At 36.4% G+C, this 17192-nt stretch overlaps 2 protein-coding genes across 2 annotated transcripts; both read left to right on the forward strand.

Annotated features, from left to right (window-relative positions):
- The first annotated feature begins 181 nt into the window (after window positions 1–181).
- Window positions 182–6109, forward strand: abcb8 (ATP-binding cassette, sub-family B (MDR/TAP), member 8). Its single transcript, XM_004542824.4, has 16 exons — window positions 182–468; window positions 1493–1823; window positions 1944–2099; window positions 2397–2491; window positions 2997–3102; window positions 3208–3369; window positions 3647–3732; window positions 3834–3931; window positions 4029–4134; window positions 4236–4269; window positions 4390–4526; window positions 4643–4737; window positions 4817–4950; window positions 5052–5199; window positions 5282–5532; window positions 5737–6109. The coding sequence occupies exons 1-16, from the start codon at window positions 362–364 to the stop codon at window positions 5818–5820; spliced, it is 2130 nt and encodes a 709-aa protein (XP_004542881.3). The 5' UTR covers window positions 182–361; the 3' UTR covers window positions 5821–6109.
- A 2070-nt stretch (window positions 6110–8179) lies between these two features.
- On the forward strand, window positions 8180–16441 carry cdk5 (cyclin dependent kinase 5). The gene is made up of 12 exons (XM_004542821.5): window positions 8180–8564; window positions 8904–8992; window positions 9111–9178; window positions 9269–9329; window positions 9409–9465; window positions 9585–9680; window positions 10122–10196; window positions 11654–11750; window positions 12449–12518; window positions 12673–12733; window positions 12830–12910; window positions 14209–16441. Exons 1-12 carry the CDS (start codon window positions 8528–8530, stop codon window positions 14293–14295), a joined length of 879 nt encoding a protein of 292 aa, XP_004542878.1. The 5' UTR covers window positions 8180–8527; the 3' UTR covers window positions 14296–16441.
- Window positions 16442–17192: the final 751 nt, after the last annotated feature.

The following is a 17192-nucleotide window of genomic DNA, read 5'->3' on the forward strand; positions in this document are numbered from 1 at the left end:
GTCAACAAAACGACTTTGACGTCACTTCTGATCACACTGACGCAATTTCCGAGTAGCAATTGTAGTTTTTTAAATAATTTTCACATGGCAGACCCTCTGTTGTCCGACTTTTTCGCTTTTAGCGTCGTCCAAATAGTCCCAAATATCGATATATAGCTTGCTGTGAAGTAAGCATTTATTCGTCTTGCTTGTGGGTTTCACAAAGAAAAAATCATCTTAAAGCAACGGTCCTAGCTTTCCAGCTGAAATGCATCCTGGGAGAGTTTGAACATGGCAACCTGCAGAGTTTCGCTGGATTACTGTAGAGCTTAAAGATTATTTTGACCTCATGAGTTTATTATCACTGAAAAAGGAGTAAAGGATGCTTCAGTTGCTCAGTTGTAGAGCAAACATCGCTGCTGCACCATTGCGGCCATTGTCGTTGCACTGCCGGTGCAATAAAAGTGCAGACTTATGGAAGTTTTCACGGTAGGTTAAAGTGACCGGTAGCTAATTTAGCCAGTGACAGGCGACCTGTAGATTATACCAGCTGTATAATCCCATATATGTGGTTCTCCTCACTGTCACACTTGACCTACTTTGATTTCCTTTAGCACTGCCAGACTTATTCAGATCTTTTCTCTTAGAAAAAAGCAGTACTGTGACAGTAAAACAAATCAAAACAAAACCACTTTAAAAATATTAAATCATTAACACACAAATGTGAGATTTTTCTTTCTAACTTTTGAGATAACTGAAAATTTCGACTAGTTTTCCTGAATTTTTCCTGAACTGTAAGATAAATGTATAAAAACTTCAACATTTGCCCAAAAAATAGTGAAGTAGCATTAACATACTCAAGTAAATGCATTCTGTTAAATTAAACTTTGGCTTTTGGAAGAAAAAAACAACAATTTGCGGTTTATACTCAAATTCCCACGCAATCGCTGTAATCACCGCACCTATTAACACGAGCCGTACGTAATCCTAACGCAATAGAGCAAATCCGTTGTATTTGCACATATTATCACTTTATATATATATATATATATATATATATATATATATATATATAAAACTGAAGAGAAAGTTTTATACTGGTTTTATACTTTATGCTTTCTTTTGTGTAACTGTGATTATAGTGCCACTTCGTTATAATTGTTAAATACAGGTTCTCTTAACATTGTTTGTTTTCTTGTTTTTTTCTGTCTCATTAATTTCTCAATTTATATATATGTGTGTGTCTGTGTGTGTGTGTATATATATATATATATATATATATATATATATATGTGTATATTTTATTAATACGAAGTTGTCAATAAAATATATTTAAAACAAAAATGTTGTTTCAGTTGGGCCACATTTCCTTGTGCTACTCAACTGTAACACAGGGGAACGAATTCATTAAAATTGAGTAGCTGATAACGGCCAGGATTTTTGTTACATTAGTGTTGCAAAACCTTCATGATTTTGATTCCCTGATTTTATTTCTGTCCTGGTCTGTATCCAGGTGGTACACATCCCCAGGGTCTAATGCAAACAGCTCCTCACAGCAGCGTGGCGGTGCTGTCAGTCGCATTTGGAGCCTGACTCAGAGAGCTGTCCGTCAGTCCACCACCAGGACATCGAAACCCCCGGGAGTAGCTTTGAAGTTTATCCTGGGACCAGCAGTACTTACTGTTTCAGCTCGACTGTTTTGCCATGTAGCCCACTGTGAGGCAGATGTGAATAATAACACCCCCGTGGAAGTTGTAGCCAAAAACCCAGTGCCTGACTTCAAATGGCACGTTCTGTGGGAATTTGTAAAACCTCAGCTGTTCACTCTCGTCTGTGCTGTTGTGGTAAGACTGAATCTGTTTACTGATCAAGAATGTCAGTGAAGCAAAAGATTTTAGCCAGTTAGGACATTTATGCTTATCATTTAAAATGGATGTTTTGGGGGGGGGGGCTGTTTTCCTCAGCTCGCTTTTGGTGCTGCTATCTTGAACATTCAAATCCCCTTGATGCTCGGTGATCTGGTAAATGTTGTGGCACGCTACCTGAGAGAAAATACTGGGAATTATGTTCATGAGATAAGAGGTCCAGCCCTGAAATTACTTGGACTGTATGGTATCCAGGTAAGTACACATGAAATCTCACTAGTTGCACAACTTACTTGTGAACATGAGTCAAGCACAAAATAAATACTACAATCATGAAGTTTGCAATTATCAGCTTTATAATGCAGTCATTCTAATGCTATAGTCAGTGCGTTTTCAGTTAACTATATTAAATTGTTGTGTAGCCGTATACACACACATTTTCTCTCATCTTACTCATTTGGCACTTAAAGATCTCACTGTATAATTTATTTATTTAATCTATTCAATGAAAATTGTTTATTTAACTGGTACTTAATTGCCTCCTTTGTGCAGGGACTGTTGACGAGTGGGTACATTGTTCTGCTCTCGAGGGTGGGGGAAAGAGTGGCGGCAGACATGAGAAAGACCCTTTTTGCATCCTTACTGAGGTACATACATACATATTGACACAAAGGGAAAAAAATCGATGTATACAATAAATGTTATGTATAGTTTGGTGCAGAAGTGTTTAGACCATGAGAAAAGTTTTGTAATTTGGGCTCTAAGTGCTCCCCACAGAGGATTTTAACTCAAAACATAAAGACTTCAGACTGAAATTTGCATTAACAAATTTATGTCTGTAATGTTTATTTACAGATATTTTTCTAACACAGTGACCCATTTTCAAAACATCAAAAGCAACTGGGCATTTTAAGTAATCCAATTACTATGTGTAAAATTGTCTTTCTAAGCAGTTAGTGCAAAATCTTTGATTAATGTTTTGAAAGTCTGCACTTTGATTGTCTAATTTAAAGTTTTTGTCGCGGTGTACAGAAGCACAACTGCAAAAACGGTGTCATAATCCAAATACACGTAACTCTGACTGTATGACATCCACTGTCTGGCAGGGATTCCCATAGTTCACATTGTCTTGTTTGCTTTCTTTCAATTCAGACAAGACGTAGCTTTCTTCGATGCTAATAAAACCGGGCAGCTGGTGAATCGTTTGACTGCTGACATTCAGGAGTTCAAGTCATCCTTTAAACTGGTTATTTCTCAGGTAATAACACAAGAACGATCCGGCAGTGATGATTTTGTTACTAAAGTTTTTCTGGTTTTACGCTTCTAATTCTTATTTTTTTGCACTTTTTTGGTATATTTTCAGGGTCTGCGGAGTATTACACAGACAGTCGGATGTTTTGTCTCCCTCTATGTCATTTCTCCAAAACTCACAGGTTTGACAGTACTTGTCCTCCCCTGTCTTGTGGGAGCAGGAGCTCTCATTGGCTCATTCCTTCGCAGACTATCCCGCTTGGCTCAAGAGCAGGTGTTGTACTATGCATGTTATATTTCATGTATTATAAGCATATAGCAGCTGTCTTAATAAATTCAAGATTTGTTCTAATTACTGCCAGCAGATGTTAGTTAAGTTTGAACTCCTATTTTGAAATGCAGTAAAATGTAAACGAATGCAGCAGTGCTTAATTTATTAGTACCACTGGCACTCAAAGCAACCAATAAAAAGCACTGCATGAGCTATTATTTGCAAAATTAGTATAATTTGCTGTCTGACTATGTTTTTACTTCTTGCTGTCAAATGCAAGGTAGCAAAGGCGACAGGGGTGGCAGATGAGGCACTTGGTAATGTGCGCACAGTAAAAGCTTTTGCAATGGAGGAACGAGAGCTCCAGTAAGTGAGAATATTTTTTGTTATACTTCTACCCTTTGTACTTTCAGAAAAGCACTATGACAGAGATACAATGTTTTGATTTCCGTAATGTTTTTACACAGGTTATATGCATATGAAGTTGACAAATCATGTGAAATGAATGAAAATCTTGGTACTGGGATTGCCATTTTCCAAGGGCTGTCAAACATAGCCCTGAACTGTGAGTGTCTTTTACAATGTTAATTAGTTGACACACTTTTTAGCAGGCTGTTAAACTACCAACATTATGCTAATGTTTTTGTGTCGTGTTAATACAGGCATTGTCCTTGGAACTATTTTTGCTGGAGGAACTTTAATTTCAAGCAATGAAATGTCTCCTGGAGACCTAATGTCCTTTTTGGTTGCCTCTCAGACTGTTCAGAGGTAAAAACACACAACTTGCTCCACGATGATTTCTCTTTTACTGTTAAATGTATTCTTTCAAAAGTAGTTAATTACAAGTCATGTATTCATTTTATGTTTAGGTCTTTGGCCAGTATCTCCATACTTTTCGGTCAAGTAAGTAAAAACTACGATTATCTGATTATCCAACCAGATTTGAAACCGGAGTATTATAATATGTGAACATTTCCAAATGCCTCAAATATTTTGCTGGCAATCTCTTAACATTTGTCGCAGGTGGTAAGAGGAATGAGCTCTGGGGCTCGGGTTTTTGAATACCTTGCTTTGCAGCCCACTATCCCCCTCTCTGGAGGAGGACGCATTCCATACCATTCACTCACAGGAAGAGTGGACTTCATGAATGTCTCGTTCAGGTTGAAATCCTTCTAATTCAGCTCCAAATCAAATATAAGTTTAAAACTACAACAGAGCACAGACATAAAAGAATGTTTTGTGAATGATGTATTGTTTTCTATTGATATGTTTCCAGTTATCCAACAAGACCAGGCCATCAAGTCTTGCAGAGGTTCAGTTTGACACTACCACCCAGTAAAACAGTCGCCATTGTTGGAGAATCTGGAGGAGGTAATTTCTGACATTTCATTTAGTAACTGTTCGACATTGAAACAATATTGGGTCATCTGATAAATGTTTAACCCTGTAGGAAAGTCCACAGTGGCGTCCCTGCTGGAGCGTTTCTATGACCCTACCAGCGGCGTAGTCATGTTGGACGGCCTCGACATTCGAACACTTGACCTTTGCTGGCTCAGGAGCCAAGTTATCGGATTCATCAATCAGGTCAAGGCTGCTGATCATTTCATGTTCAATTTTTAAAAAGTATTAGTTCCTAACAATTTTCACTGCAACTTTCTTTTTTTCCTCTTTCTCCTTTCTTTTAGGAGCCAGTTTTGTTTGGATCATCCATCATGGAGAACATCCGTTTTGGGAAGCCTGAGGCTACAGATGCTGAGGTCATTAATGCAGCAAAGCAAGCCAATGCTCACGGCTTCATCACGGGTTTCCCAGACGGCTATAACACCGTGGTTGGTATGTGCTCCCATTTGAGCTTTCACGACTGTTAAGAAACGGTGCCGCTTGTTCATTCTAAACTCCAGATCTTTAAATCCAGGTGAGCGAGGTGTGACATTATCAGGTGGACAGAAACAACGCATTGCCATTTCCCGCGCTTTGATCAAGAACCCCAGTATTCTGGTGCTGGATGAAGCCACAAGTGCTCTGGATGCAGAATCAGAGCGAGTGGTGCAAGAGGCTCTGGACAGAGCCACAAGGGGTCGCACTGTGCTCATCATCGCCCACCGATTAAGCACCATTCAAAGGGCTGACTTGATCTGCGTGATGAGCAATGGTCGTATTGTGGAGGTGAGAAGGCTGAGTATTCAGAACATACTCTGACCTCCATTTAAATCCTCCAGCTAATTTACTCTAGCTTTTAATGTCAGAGATGTACTTTGAATTCTTTCAGTATTCAGTAATAAATATGGACATACTGGTAGCTTCCTTGTTGAGTTGATTGTGTTATATCAATTTTTATTATATCTAACACCTTTTTCTTTTTTGTTACAGGCTGGGACACATGTGGAACTGCTGAGCAAAGGAGGATATTATTCTGATCTCATCCGCAGGCAAAGAGCTGAGGGGCAAAAATGACCACACCCATATTTGTTTACAGTAGCTGTATAATACTGTATAATGGTGTTTATTTTGAAATGCATAGCAAGACATGTGTGGAAAATTAATTATTTAAAATGTACTGTAAATTTGCCAGCTCTGTGACTAGTTTTATGAGAACTTACAAATGTGTATGAACAAATGGACCAATGTGGATTGGCCTGTGATGAACAAATTACACTACTGTATGCGCTGTTATTTCCAATATTGTTGATAGAATGATAGATTATAATGTGCTGGGACAAAATATTAAAATTACTTAAATTAATTTAAAGTGTTTTTTATCTGTTTGTGGGTGACAATAAACCTTTCTTGTTACAAATTTGAAAGAAACTCAACACAGACCCTTACCAGTGATCAGTACTGACATTATTCTAAATTTAAACTCTGGGGAAGGAATTGCTGTTTTGGCATCATTCCTCTTTGCCTCCACATACATTTGTATATATAGTTTTACTACATCCAGGCCACATGTAAAGAAGAAACTTCACAGCCAGCACATATCCCTTGTGCTCTTAAAAGACTAAAGTTAGGTCCATAGTTTGTTAGACAAAGACACTTTTTGTAGTCTTCTGTCTGTACACTATCACAGTGGATTTTACATCTGACTTAAAGGTTCAAGACATTTAACAAAAATTTCATTAACTATTTACTGTACGAGTTACAGACATTTTTATACATAATGCCTCATTTTCAGAGGCTCAAGACTAGTTGGACAAACTAACAATTTTAAATATAAAGACATTGATTCTTGTAAAAACTCTTGGATTGCTTCTGCAGCATTCTTTGGATCACTGTTTGCATCGTGATGCTCACTCCACTCAGTTTACCCTGCTGAACCTGAGCAGAGTATAGCCCTGCACGCAATTCATCCTGCTAATTCTGTCAGCAATCACACTTTGTGGCGCATACCATGCCCATATTATAACATTGGCTCCATGTTATTATATGGGCACGATTATGGGCTTTTTCTTTTACTTAGCATTGTTCTGGTACAAGTTAATCTTGGTTTACGTGACTAAAGAATCTTTTGGCTCTTTAAAATGTTTTGTTGTTACACTCTGTTCTTGAATCCATGAATGTGTTTCTTGATTATAAACTTCAACAATAATACAGCATTATACATATGGGCAGGGATAGCTCAGTAGGTAGAGTGGTGGCCCCATGACCGGAAGGTCGGGGGTTCGACTCCACTGAACGGCTACCCTGAGGTGCCCCTGAGCAGGGTACCGTCCCTACACACTGCTCCCCGGGCGCTGCATTGATGGCTGCCCACTGCTTCACTGGGTGAATGGGTTAAATGCAGAGGAACTATTTCCCTATGGGGACTAACACACACACACACAGCAATTTCCTAGAGAGTGTTCTTAACTTGGTAAGATGTTGTGAAGTTGTTTTTCTTAATCATAGAAATAATTTTGTCATCATCCACATTAGTTTTGCACTCACTCAGGCCTTTTGGTGTTGCTGAGCTGGTCATCCCATTCCTTATGTTTAATAATGAACCAGGTTATTGATTTGAAACACATTTTGGCATCTCTATAAGCTGCAAACAGAGAGATGCCAAACTGTGTTTCATTGTTCTTACATCAGTGACAATAAAGATTTATTCTATTCTATTGGCCTCCCCTAAAATTGATTTATTGTCCTTTTTAGCCTTATGATAGCCTTCTTCACTTGCACTAACATCTCTGAGTCTCATATTTTAAATTACAGCGAAAAGCTTTAAAATATAATCTCAAAACGTTTAATCAAGTTTGGATATTATGTCCTGTTCACTTATCATGACAGAACACGCGAACAGGCCTCACCTGGCTATGAAACTGCTTGTCAATCCATTGTCCAATTACTTTTAAGCCTCTGAAAATGGGTGACTATAGAGAATGCCTGTAATTAAACAGTGAATGCAAAACGTTTGTAAAAACTCCTTTAATTAAAGCGGGAAATATGCAGCTTGATTTTGATTGCTTGATTTAAAATCCACTGCTGTGGTGTATAGAGGAAACACCAAAAAATTGTTCTTTTGTTCAAAAAATTAAGGATTGCAGCTGTATGTGCTGACGTATTCTTTTGTAATAATAAACAATAGCAATCAGTATTCCGAACAATGGGCTTGTTTGCTGATCACATCACAAAGGACATAAAATTAATCGCCTTAAAGTTGTGTTTACATCACTACACATATATATTAGGCCATATTGGAAGTCTACTGAAGAAATGAACAGTCTCACAACTTCCTAGAATACATTTGCACTTTAAGATTATGTTAGTAATGATCGCCCCAGATAATCACATCTCTACCATGTTCATATTATCACTTTGTCTGCAGCAACACCTCTGTGAATGAGCCATCTTTAATGAGCTTTAATGCTATTATGGATTACTTTACTTTTGTACATAAACTTGCGTTTTACACGATTTTCACAAATGATGTTTTTTAAGGACACGAAATTCTGCTTGTTAAAATGCTGTTCATTATAGCAGATTAGTTTCAAGGTTGCTGTAATTCGACTTTCAGCCTGTAGATGACAAACAAGACATGCTCGGCTGCAATCCGAAGAGCAGCAGCATAGTAGACAGATTTAAGCTAACGCTAGCTACAATAACATTTTCTTTTCACCCCAATTTGGGGTGTTGTCATTCGTTGGTTTTTTAACGTATTCGAGGCTGGCTTCACTGGCCAAACATGCAGAAATATGAAAAGCTTGAAAAAATCGGGGAGGGTAAGTTTCAGACTTTCGTTTTGGTTAATTTCGCAAGGTTGATATTAGTTAGCCTAGCATGCTAATGTAGCATTCATGCAGGTCGAAGGCTAAAGTTAGCTAATCTGTAAGCAATATGTATTCGTTGATGTATGCCCCAGTTAACCACATGGACACATTGCGAGTTTTTACTCGCACTAGTATGTGCTAGTAACAGTGCCAGTCCGAAGAGCTCTGCCTTCCACTTTTACTATATTAACGCTAGCTAACGGTGGGCATGTAGCGAGCTAATATTAGGACCCCTTAGCTGTGCCCATTCATCGGGATATGTGGTTTAAATAAATTTTGTCTGCTCCATAGGTACGTATGGGACCGTTTTTAAGGCAAAAAACAGGGAAACCCATGAAATTGTGGCTTTGAAAAGGGTCAGGTTGGACGACGACGACGAGGTTTGTTCTTTATAAAATGATATGAGAGTCACAGTGTTTGTTAGCTAGTGGTTAGCAGGCTAGTACTAAATGGAAGCTGTTTGTTTTGTTTTATTAAAATTTAAAAATAATCTTTTAGGGGGTGCCTAGTTCTGCTCTGAGAGAAATTTGTCTTCTGAAGGAACTGAAACATAAAAACATTGTCAGGTAAGTCTGACAGAAGAGCTGAATGCCTCCAGTTTGCATGTAACCCTGATGTCAACAAACACCAACAGAATATTATTTTGCCTTTTTTAGACTACATGACGTTTTGCACAGTGACAAGAAGTTAACCTTGGTTTTTGAATACTGTGATCAGGTGAGTTGATCACCCCTAAAACGCACTATATCTTAATATGTACCTTCTGAGGCTAATATGTCTCTCTTCTCTGCTGCAGGATTTGAAGAAGTATTTCGACAGCTGCAACGGGGATCTAGATCCTGAAACTGTGAAGGTGAGACATAAACATGAAGAGCATTTAAACTATGTAAACCTGACTGCTTAAAAGCCTGTTTTTTGCTTAAAATTTCAAATTAACTCCATATTGTTGATGCTGTTTGTTTTCCTGTACAGTCATTCATGTACCAGCTGTTGAAAGGCCTTGCTTTCTGTCACAGTCGAAATGTTCTTCATAGAGATCTGAAGCCGCAGAATCTCCTCATCAACAGAGTGAGTGTTTAGGTGCATTTGGACTTGATGGCTGATAAACATTCATTGCTGTGTGGACTCCATCAGTATACTATTTCTTTAAAGTGAAAACTAAGTGAGATGGACACTGGTTTTCTTTGTGAAAACAAGCACCACTGAGTTTATCATTGAGATTCTGTGTAATATCTTTTGTTTTGAAGTTCATTCATTTGAGCACTGCAGCTTACTAGTGTCTTAGTTTACCACGTGTGATACAGAGATTGCATTCACGGGGCGACGATGAAATGATAATATACATAATATAATTCAAAAGCAGTGGGATTTAGAATAAATAAAAAAAAAACAAAGGTTTTTATATCAAAATTTTGTTAGATTGACTCAGGGAGGTGATAATGTGGATACAGACATGTATCCATTTATATGCTTTGATAATTATAGTAAGAATTGTTTATCTGTCTGTAGAACGGAGAGCTGAAGCTGGCTGACTTTGGTTTGGCTCGAGCTTTTGGAATTCCTGTGAGGTGTTACTCAGCAGAGGTAGGTTATACATCATTAATGCAGAAGGTAATAACAGCTCACTGCTTTAAACTAAAGACATATGACCAGTGTTAAAAGCACAATTTTTGGCACCTGCTGTGTCTAAAGAGAGGACAACTTATTTTTAATGTTGTGTAAACTAATGGTGTAAGAATACTTTAAAGCTGGCTTTCCAAGAAGTATTGGTATCCAAAAGGTTAACAATCTTATGATGAAACATACTATCTCAGTTTTTAAAACAAAACCACTCTTCCTGAGTAAAATGAAAGCTTCCAGCTTTGTTTGAGAAGTGCACTGACCTAATTACCTTAAGATCTAAATATAAAAGGGAGCCAGAATATAGCACAGTATTTACATCTAACCAGTAGATTCCCTTCAACTTTTTCAGTGTTTTATTTCGTTTTTAAAATGTGCTTTCTTTGCAGTCTCTCATGTGCACACAGTTAAGGTCGTCAAGTTGTTTCTTTTATCTTCAAATTAATTTGTTTAATTAATGATGAAATGGAGTGACGCATGTCTCAGCATGTGGGTGTTTGATTTTTGTTATTGCTAAAGCTTTGAGAGAAATGACGGGCGAGGCTTACCTAAAAACCTGGCAAACGATTCTCATGGGGATTTTGACCCAGGTTGACGCTGCTGATTTGAAAATGTAATAAACAGAAAATCTAGTGGAGACCTGAGTTTGAAGCATTGAGATTTTAAAATATCATTTACATTTAAGAGGATGTATTGCTCTGTGGCTTCCACAGTTGCTTCTTGTTACATCGACATACTATATAATGTATATAGTACGAGCAGCTTAAACGTAGTATAGGGTTTTGTTTTTTTTTTAAAGTTTTTACTTTATCCACAATATTATTCAGCTAACCCCTATAAAAGCCAGTTTTATCATATTTAGAAGCAAGGTCTTAACAACACTGTACTTTTTTCATTTGTCGTAGTTGAAAAACTTGAAATCCTTTTCTAGCTGGAAGCTCTACAAGTATAAGTTTTGTAAAAAGAAAAGTTAGTAGTTGTTTTGTAGCAGGTAGTCATGTTTAGTAATTTGCACAACAATTACTAAGGTGAACTTTTGCACTTTTTAAACTGACGCATAGTCACTTGCAGTCAGCCCACACATTTGCTCTGAAAAGTGGAATTTTTCTATAATTGCATTTGATTTTCTTTTTTTTGTCCTTTTTACTCCTGCGGTGCCCTCCAGGCGACTCATTTTCATAAGTCCTTGGAAAAATTAGTGTGTGACACAGCAGCAGCTTTTTAAAATGCCAACAAGTTGTGGTGGAAAGCAGAGGGAGATTTAAATATGCCATTCAGTATTAGTAACAGTGTTGCCAAAGTAATTTCTTTGTGAAACACACCAAATGTAAAACCCACCTCAGAGAGCCATCATTATGCCCAACATTTATTTTAAGATTAGTCTGGTTGTGATAATATATTTTGTTTTGATTTGTTTTTAGGTGGTGACATTGTGGTATCGGCCTCCGGACGTGCTGTTTGGAGCCAAACTTTACTCTACCTCTATCGACATGTGGTCTGCTGGATGCATATTTGCAGGTCTGTGTGTGTGGTTTGTGGAATCAAATGAGGATAAAATTAAACAAGTAATCCAATAATTTGGTGCTGGGTGGTAAGACCACAAATGTATCTCTTTTTAGGATTCTGGTAGTTTCATATTATTTTACAGTATTATTAATATTTAAAGTATTACTTTTGAAGGTTCCAGTTCAGGTCACAGTGTGAGCAGGTGACCATAAGCTACAAAGTTAAATACAGCAGCCTGGATTCAACTCCAACCCAAAGGCCTTTGAAGTCTATGCAGAAATAGTGTCATTGTCCTTCGTACATATAAATAAACAGAATGTTTATATTGTACAATAAGAGGCTAATATGGATGGCTTGTTTTTTCCATTCATAAATAAAAATCAATATTTTAATAAGATAAAAATATCTTTACTTTACTATGTAAAGTAAAGCTCTTACTTTATCAATAAAGTAACAAAATAATTGATGTAATACTATATACAAGTAATAAATGTGCAAACAAAGATTTAAGTTAAAGAGTTGCCGCTTGTCCCTGCTCTCTCCCCCTGCTTTCTTGTCTAGTCTTCTTTAAAGTCACTCAACATTTAAGTAAACAGTCATATTGTGCAGTGGTTGAGGCCAGCATCTTTAAAGGATAGTTAGTTGGTTTTTTGTGTTCATGTTTTGAATGGTAACTTAATTTGATGCCATTTATTTAATTTTTTTTCCAGAGCTGGCTAATGCTGGAAGGCCTTTATTCCCCGGGAATGATGTGGATGACCAGTTGAAAAGAATTTTCAGATATCCTTTCCATGCTAATGCAGTACCTTCTGACGATATACAGTTTGGTGTGTGGGTCTCTGGTTTGTTCGGGCAGAACTACTCATATTTAAATTATTTATGAACAGCAAGTCTTAAAAGTAATGTTAAAAGTTTGTCTTTAACTGCTCTGTACATTGTTGGGAACACCAACTGAAGAACAGTGGCCAACAATGACAAAACTCCCAGATTACAAGGTAGTTTTTTTGATGTCATTTCTTTGTAAAACTTCCAGTGCATTGAGCTTTTACTGAATTGTTTTTATTCTTTACAAACTCTTTTTCTTCCTTTAGCCATATCCCATGTATCCTGCCACCACCTCACTGGTTAATGTGGTCCCTAAATTAAGTAGCACAGGACGGGATCTACTTCAGGTACTCTAAAACAAATTTGCGCAATATTTGAGTAGCTACAGTAAAATAATGGAAATCTGTTATTGTAGCTGGGTTATTCCATCTAAAATCATTGTGGGCCTTCTGCTCAGTCACCTCCGGTTTGCTGAAAAACTTTAGACAACTTTTAGTAAAGTTTTACTTGATAATTTTCAGATTGGTGTTTTGTGTGTGTGTGTGTGTGTGTGTGTTTTTGTGTTTTTGTTCTTGTTGTATTTTTTCCACCCCAATTTTGAAAAATGATTGGTCCAATTCTAGCATGTTTTTTTTTTTTTCACATGTTGAAATATGTTGCAATATTTGGACGTGAATATGTTAACAAAAAAATGCAAAATTATATATATAAATATTGCAATTCTTACAATGGTCATCATGAGGATAGCATGATCCCTGTTTGCCTGTTGCAGTCACGGCTGGGTTAGAGGGTAAGGGTCTTGTATCAGACTACCCTAACCATATTGTTCCATGTGGACACAGCAACTTGGCCTTGCAAGGCTCCTCACATGAAATGAGCTATTAATCCCTTCTTTATCACTCCTAATTATGCTGCTATATTAATTTCTATGAACAAAATCTTTTGCAATTATAGTTTATGCATTTTTTATTGCCTCTTAGTACATTTTAAACTAAATCTGACTCCTTCATGGCAATGTGCATGCCTGCAAAGTGGGTTGCGAAAATGCAAAAATAAGCCTATATTTAACAAAATTATTTTCTCAGTTATAATTAGAGTACCCCCTGGAAACCCCAGAATTTTTTGTATTTAGATTAGACTGTCTAGTGACATTTTTGTGGTGTAACTTGTCACATTTGCTCGATGACAAAATTGGTTTATTTTTGTGACAAAAGAATTTCATGTTTATTTTCCATTACTGTGAAAAACATCTACATAACATTAAAAAATTGTCACTCGATGTCTTTTGCAATAATATATTTTTTAGTATATGCTCAAATATGATACCTTTTATTTTAATTTTGACTAGCAAATATTCAATAATTTGTTTTTATAGTAAAGGAGGCCAGTGAAAATTTTAAACTATTTGATAGTTTTTAGATATGTTAAAATGGCCTTGGATTCCAAAGTGTTGGGGGAAAAATGCAGGAAGTGGGTAGGCAGAATATTTAAAAAGAATAAATAAATAAAAAATGAAAAAAAAAAAAGCAAAAAATGTTTAAAAAATGTGATGATTTGAGATGGATTAGCCCAGCTAAAAGTTTTGCTGTAGGAAATCTGATACTGCTAATCACTAATTTAAAATCTATCCTTTGATCTCACCCAGAACCTGTTGAAATGTAATCCTGTCCAGAGGATCTCTGCAGAAGAGGCCTTACAGCATCCTTACTTTGCTGATTTCTGCCCACCATAAATGCTTAACTGCCTCTCTATAAACGTCAGCTGCCAGAATCAACCATCCCCGCTCTCTTTTGGGACTTCAGGAAAAATTCAAAACAAGGCAAATCCCTCACTGGATTTTCAAACACTCCCCCTGCTATTCATTCTGTTGTGCCTCTGTGAGGAACAAAGTCCTAGTGTCGCTGCAAGGATTTATTAGCTTCTTTTAAGTTGAAAGCCTATTTTTAATTTGGCACATACACACTTTCCAGTTAATTGGCACAAATGTGGGACGACGTTGGACCGCATAAACCTTATACGTGTGAAAGCGGTATATCATAATTAAAAATGGCCCTTAGAATCTGTGGTAATCTCATTTGGTGAATTCACTTTGAATAACTACAATTTTAGTGCAGTACAGTAGCCCCTAAAAAGCCTTTGTAAATATATTGTTTCTATTATGTTTTTGTTTTCAAAGCAGATTTGAAGTCTTATCATTTGTAGAGGTTTTGATGCCAGTTCCAATATTTATATCTGAAAGTTTACAATATGTGATGGTATATTGACCACCTGAATCTGGTTATTAAAACATATGGCTGAGACGTGTGGACAGACTAATTTAATGGTGGCGTTCTAAATGATCTCATACTCTTATGTGGCATGTCTGTACAGCTCTTTACCTATTAGCCATCATATATACATTTACTGATTTAATATTTTTAACACATTCCAGAGGCCACTGATGCTACAGAGCTTCCGTTTACGATTAGACTGCATTAATAGATTTGTGGGCTTTAGAGTCATGCTATTCATTTGAAAATGATTAAGGCATAAGTCAATGTTTTTGTAACACAAGCTTTCAAAAAGCTTCCGTGGGGGCTTCCTGAATATTAATATGTCATTTGGTAATAATCAAAGGGAAATGGGAATTCCCCCCAGTTAAAAGCTAAATTTAATTACCTTAATCACTCTTTTTACTCATTAGGTAATGCTAGCTGTTAATCAGACTTAACTGTAAGTGTATCTGTTGAATCAATGAGACTTTTTTCCTACAGCTAGTACCAAATTAAAAACTGACTGGCAACAATGTAGAAAACAGTGAGACAATTAGAGACCGTTTTGATTACTTGGGCTGTACGCACTTTTGCGTTTTCTGATATTTTACATACCAACGCTAAAACTCATTTTCCAATTACCTATTACAAGATTTTTGGATAGCACGAGAGGCTAACTGATCATTTCTGTTTCTCAGGCTTTTATTCTCTCATTTTGTATTTATCTTTTGTGCACTTTGTGATAGTTTTATTTCCGATTGTTTAGTTGTCGTTACCTTAAAATACGTTGAACACTGACAGCCAGGATTATACCAATTAACAGTAAATGGGCTAATATATATGTGTGTTAATGACTAGTGGACCATTGTTGAACATTTTTATTTGTTTTTTACATTTCTATCACCATGACACTAACACCTTTCTCAAATGCTTTTCTAACAGTTGTTAAAAATGGAAAAACAAACCCAGATAATCTGCTGATAATCTGTATTTTTGCGTAATAACTGTTTTTGCACCATTAACTGTTTCCATTTCAGTTACTTAATAACATGGTTAACAGCTCGCAGTATTATTTTGCTTATGATTGTTACAGAGCTTCTAGTCATCCCATAGAAATCATCCATAATGAGCTGTGTTTGAAGTAGCTGTCTTAATAGGAAAGGGGTTCATTTTCTTTTCGCTGATGTAAAACAAAAAAATTGATGCATGTATTTATTAATGATGGAATATCCACTTTTTAATTATTATTATTTTTAAATGTAGCACACTTTCATTTAGTACAAAAACTCTTTGAATGAACTGAGTATGCTCCAGTCTATTGTGTTTTGCAGGCTATTTTTAGGATTTTCAAATGTTTGAAGGTTGTGTGGGCGTGTGGATTAAGTTATAATGAAAAAAACAAAACATGTTTTCACTCATCCACTTGTATTGACAGAACATTTGCAGAACATTTACCATTTAAACGGCTTAAAATTGAATTTGAACGATGAGTGGATTTTGCACTTTGTCTAGTCTCTGCTTTTGCTGGTAGACTGTGGGGCAAATGTTTTATGTATATTTCAGCTGATAAGACTCAGTATTCAGTAAAGTCAACATAAATACAAGTTTGCTTTGATTTAAAATGAATTTCCTGCTTGATTATTCAGTAATTTGGGGGGGAGGAGCATGTCATTTTGTGCACAGTTATTGACAGAGTGATCCTATAGCAGTGCACACCTTAGATGAGAAGACGTTACAATCATCTATAATGAAAATCACTGGACAGTAGAACTAAATACATGTTATTCAGTGCTGTATACTTCTCATGTTCTTCTGCTGCCACGCTTCTAATATATAGTCCAATAAATTTTGGAGGCAAATATGAAAGAACTCCAGCCTATATCAAAACCACACATTAATAATGCAATACTGCATTATACAATAAAATAATATTTTGCATAATCAGTGCCACTTAAGGTAAATTTGGTTATAATGCTGATGTTCGTAAAGGTTGAAATACATTTTGCAGTTTGTTTTCTACATTTTCTTGTAGATTCCATGTGTTGAAACGGGTTTCTTTATGTCTCACCTTGTACATCACTGAGGTTTAAAAAGAGTGCAATTCCACCCTCCAGACACACGAATAATTATTTTTACTCTCCAAATAATTGTGATTGATTTCACACACAATGGACAGGAGTGTGGGTATAATAATTATACAGTAAGGTCCATAATTTCTTGGACAAACATAATTTTTGTAGTTTTGCCTCTTCACACCGTCACAGCGGCGTCTAAATCAATCAATAAAGGCTCTCAGCTTTAATTCAAGTTGTTTTTTAAAGTTTTGCGTGAACTGTTTACGAATTACAGCTATTTTTATACACAGTCCCCATTTTTA

Source organism: Maylandia zebra, linkage group LG18 (genome assembly GCF_041146795.1).
Source record: "Maylandia zebra isolate NMK-2024a linkage group LG18, Mzebra_GT3a, whole genome shotgun sequence".
Lineage (NCBI taxonomy): Eukaryota > Metazoa > Chordata > Actinopteri > Cichliformes > Cichlidae > Maylandia > Maylandia zebra.

Excerpts from the sequence above, each read along its gene's own strand:
- cdk5 (XM_004542821.5), top strand. The coding sequence starts at position 8,528 with ATGCAGAAATATGAAAAGCTTGAAAAAATCGGGGAGG. Across the intron at positions 12,519-12,672 it reads CAGTTGAAAAGAATTTTCAG|ATTGTTGGGAACACCAACTG; the intron begins ATATCCTTTCCA and ends ACTGCTCTGTAC. Across the intron at positions 12,911-14,208 it reads CAGGACGGGATCTACTTCAG|AACCTGTTGAAATGTAATCC; the intron begins GTACTCTAAAAC and ends GATCTCACCCAG.
- abcb8 (XM_004542824.4), top strand. The coding sequence starts at position 362 with ATGCTTCAGTTGCTCAGTTGTAGAGCAAACATCGCTGCTGCACCATTG. Across the intron at positions 2,100-2,396 it reads TTGGACTGTATGGTATCCAG|GGACTGTTGACGAGTGGGTA; the intron begins GTAAGTACACAT and ends TCCTTTGTGCAG. Across the intron at positions 3,733-3,833 it reads ATGGAGGAACGAGAGCTCCA|GTTATATGCATATGAAGTTG; the intron begins GTAAGTGAGAAT and ends GTTTTTACACAG.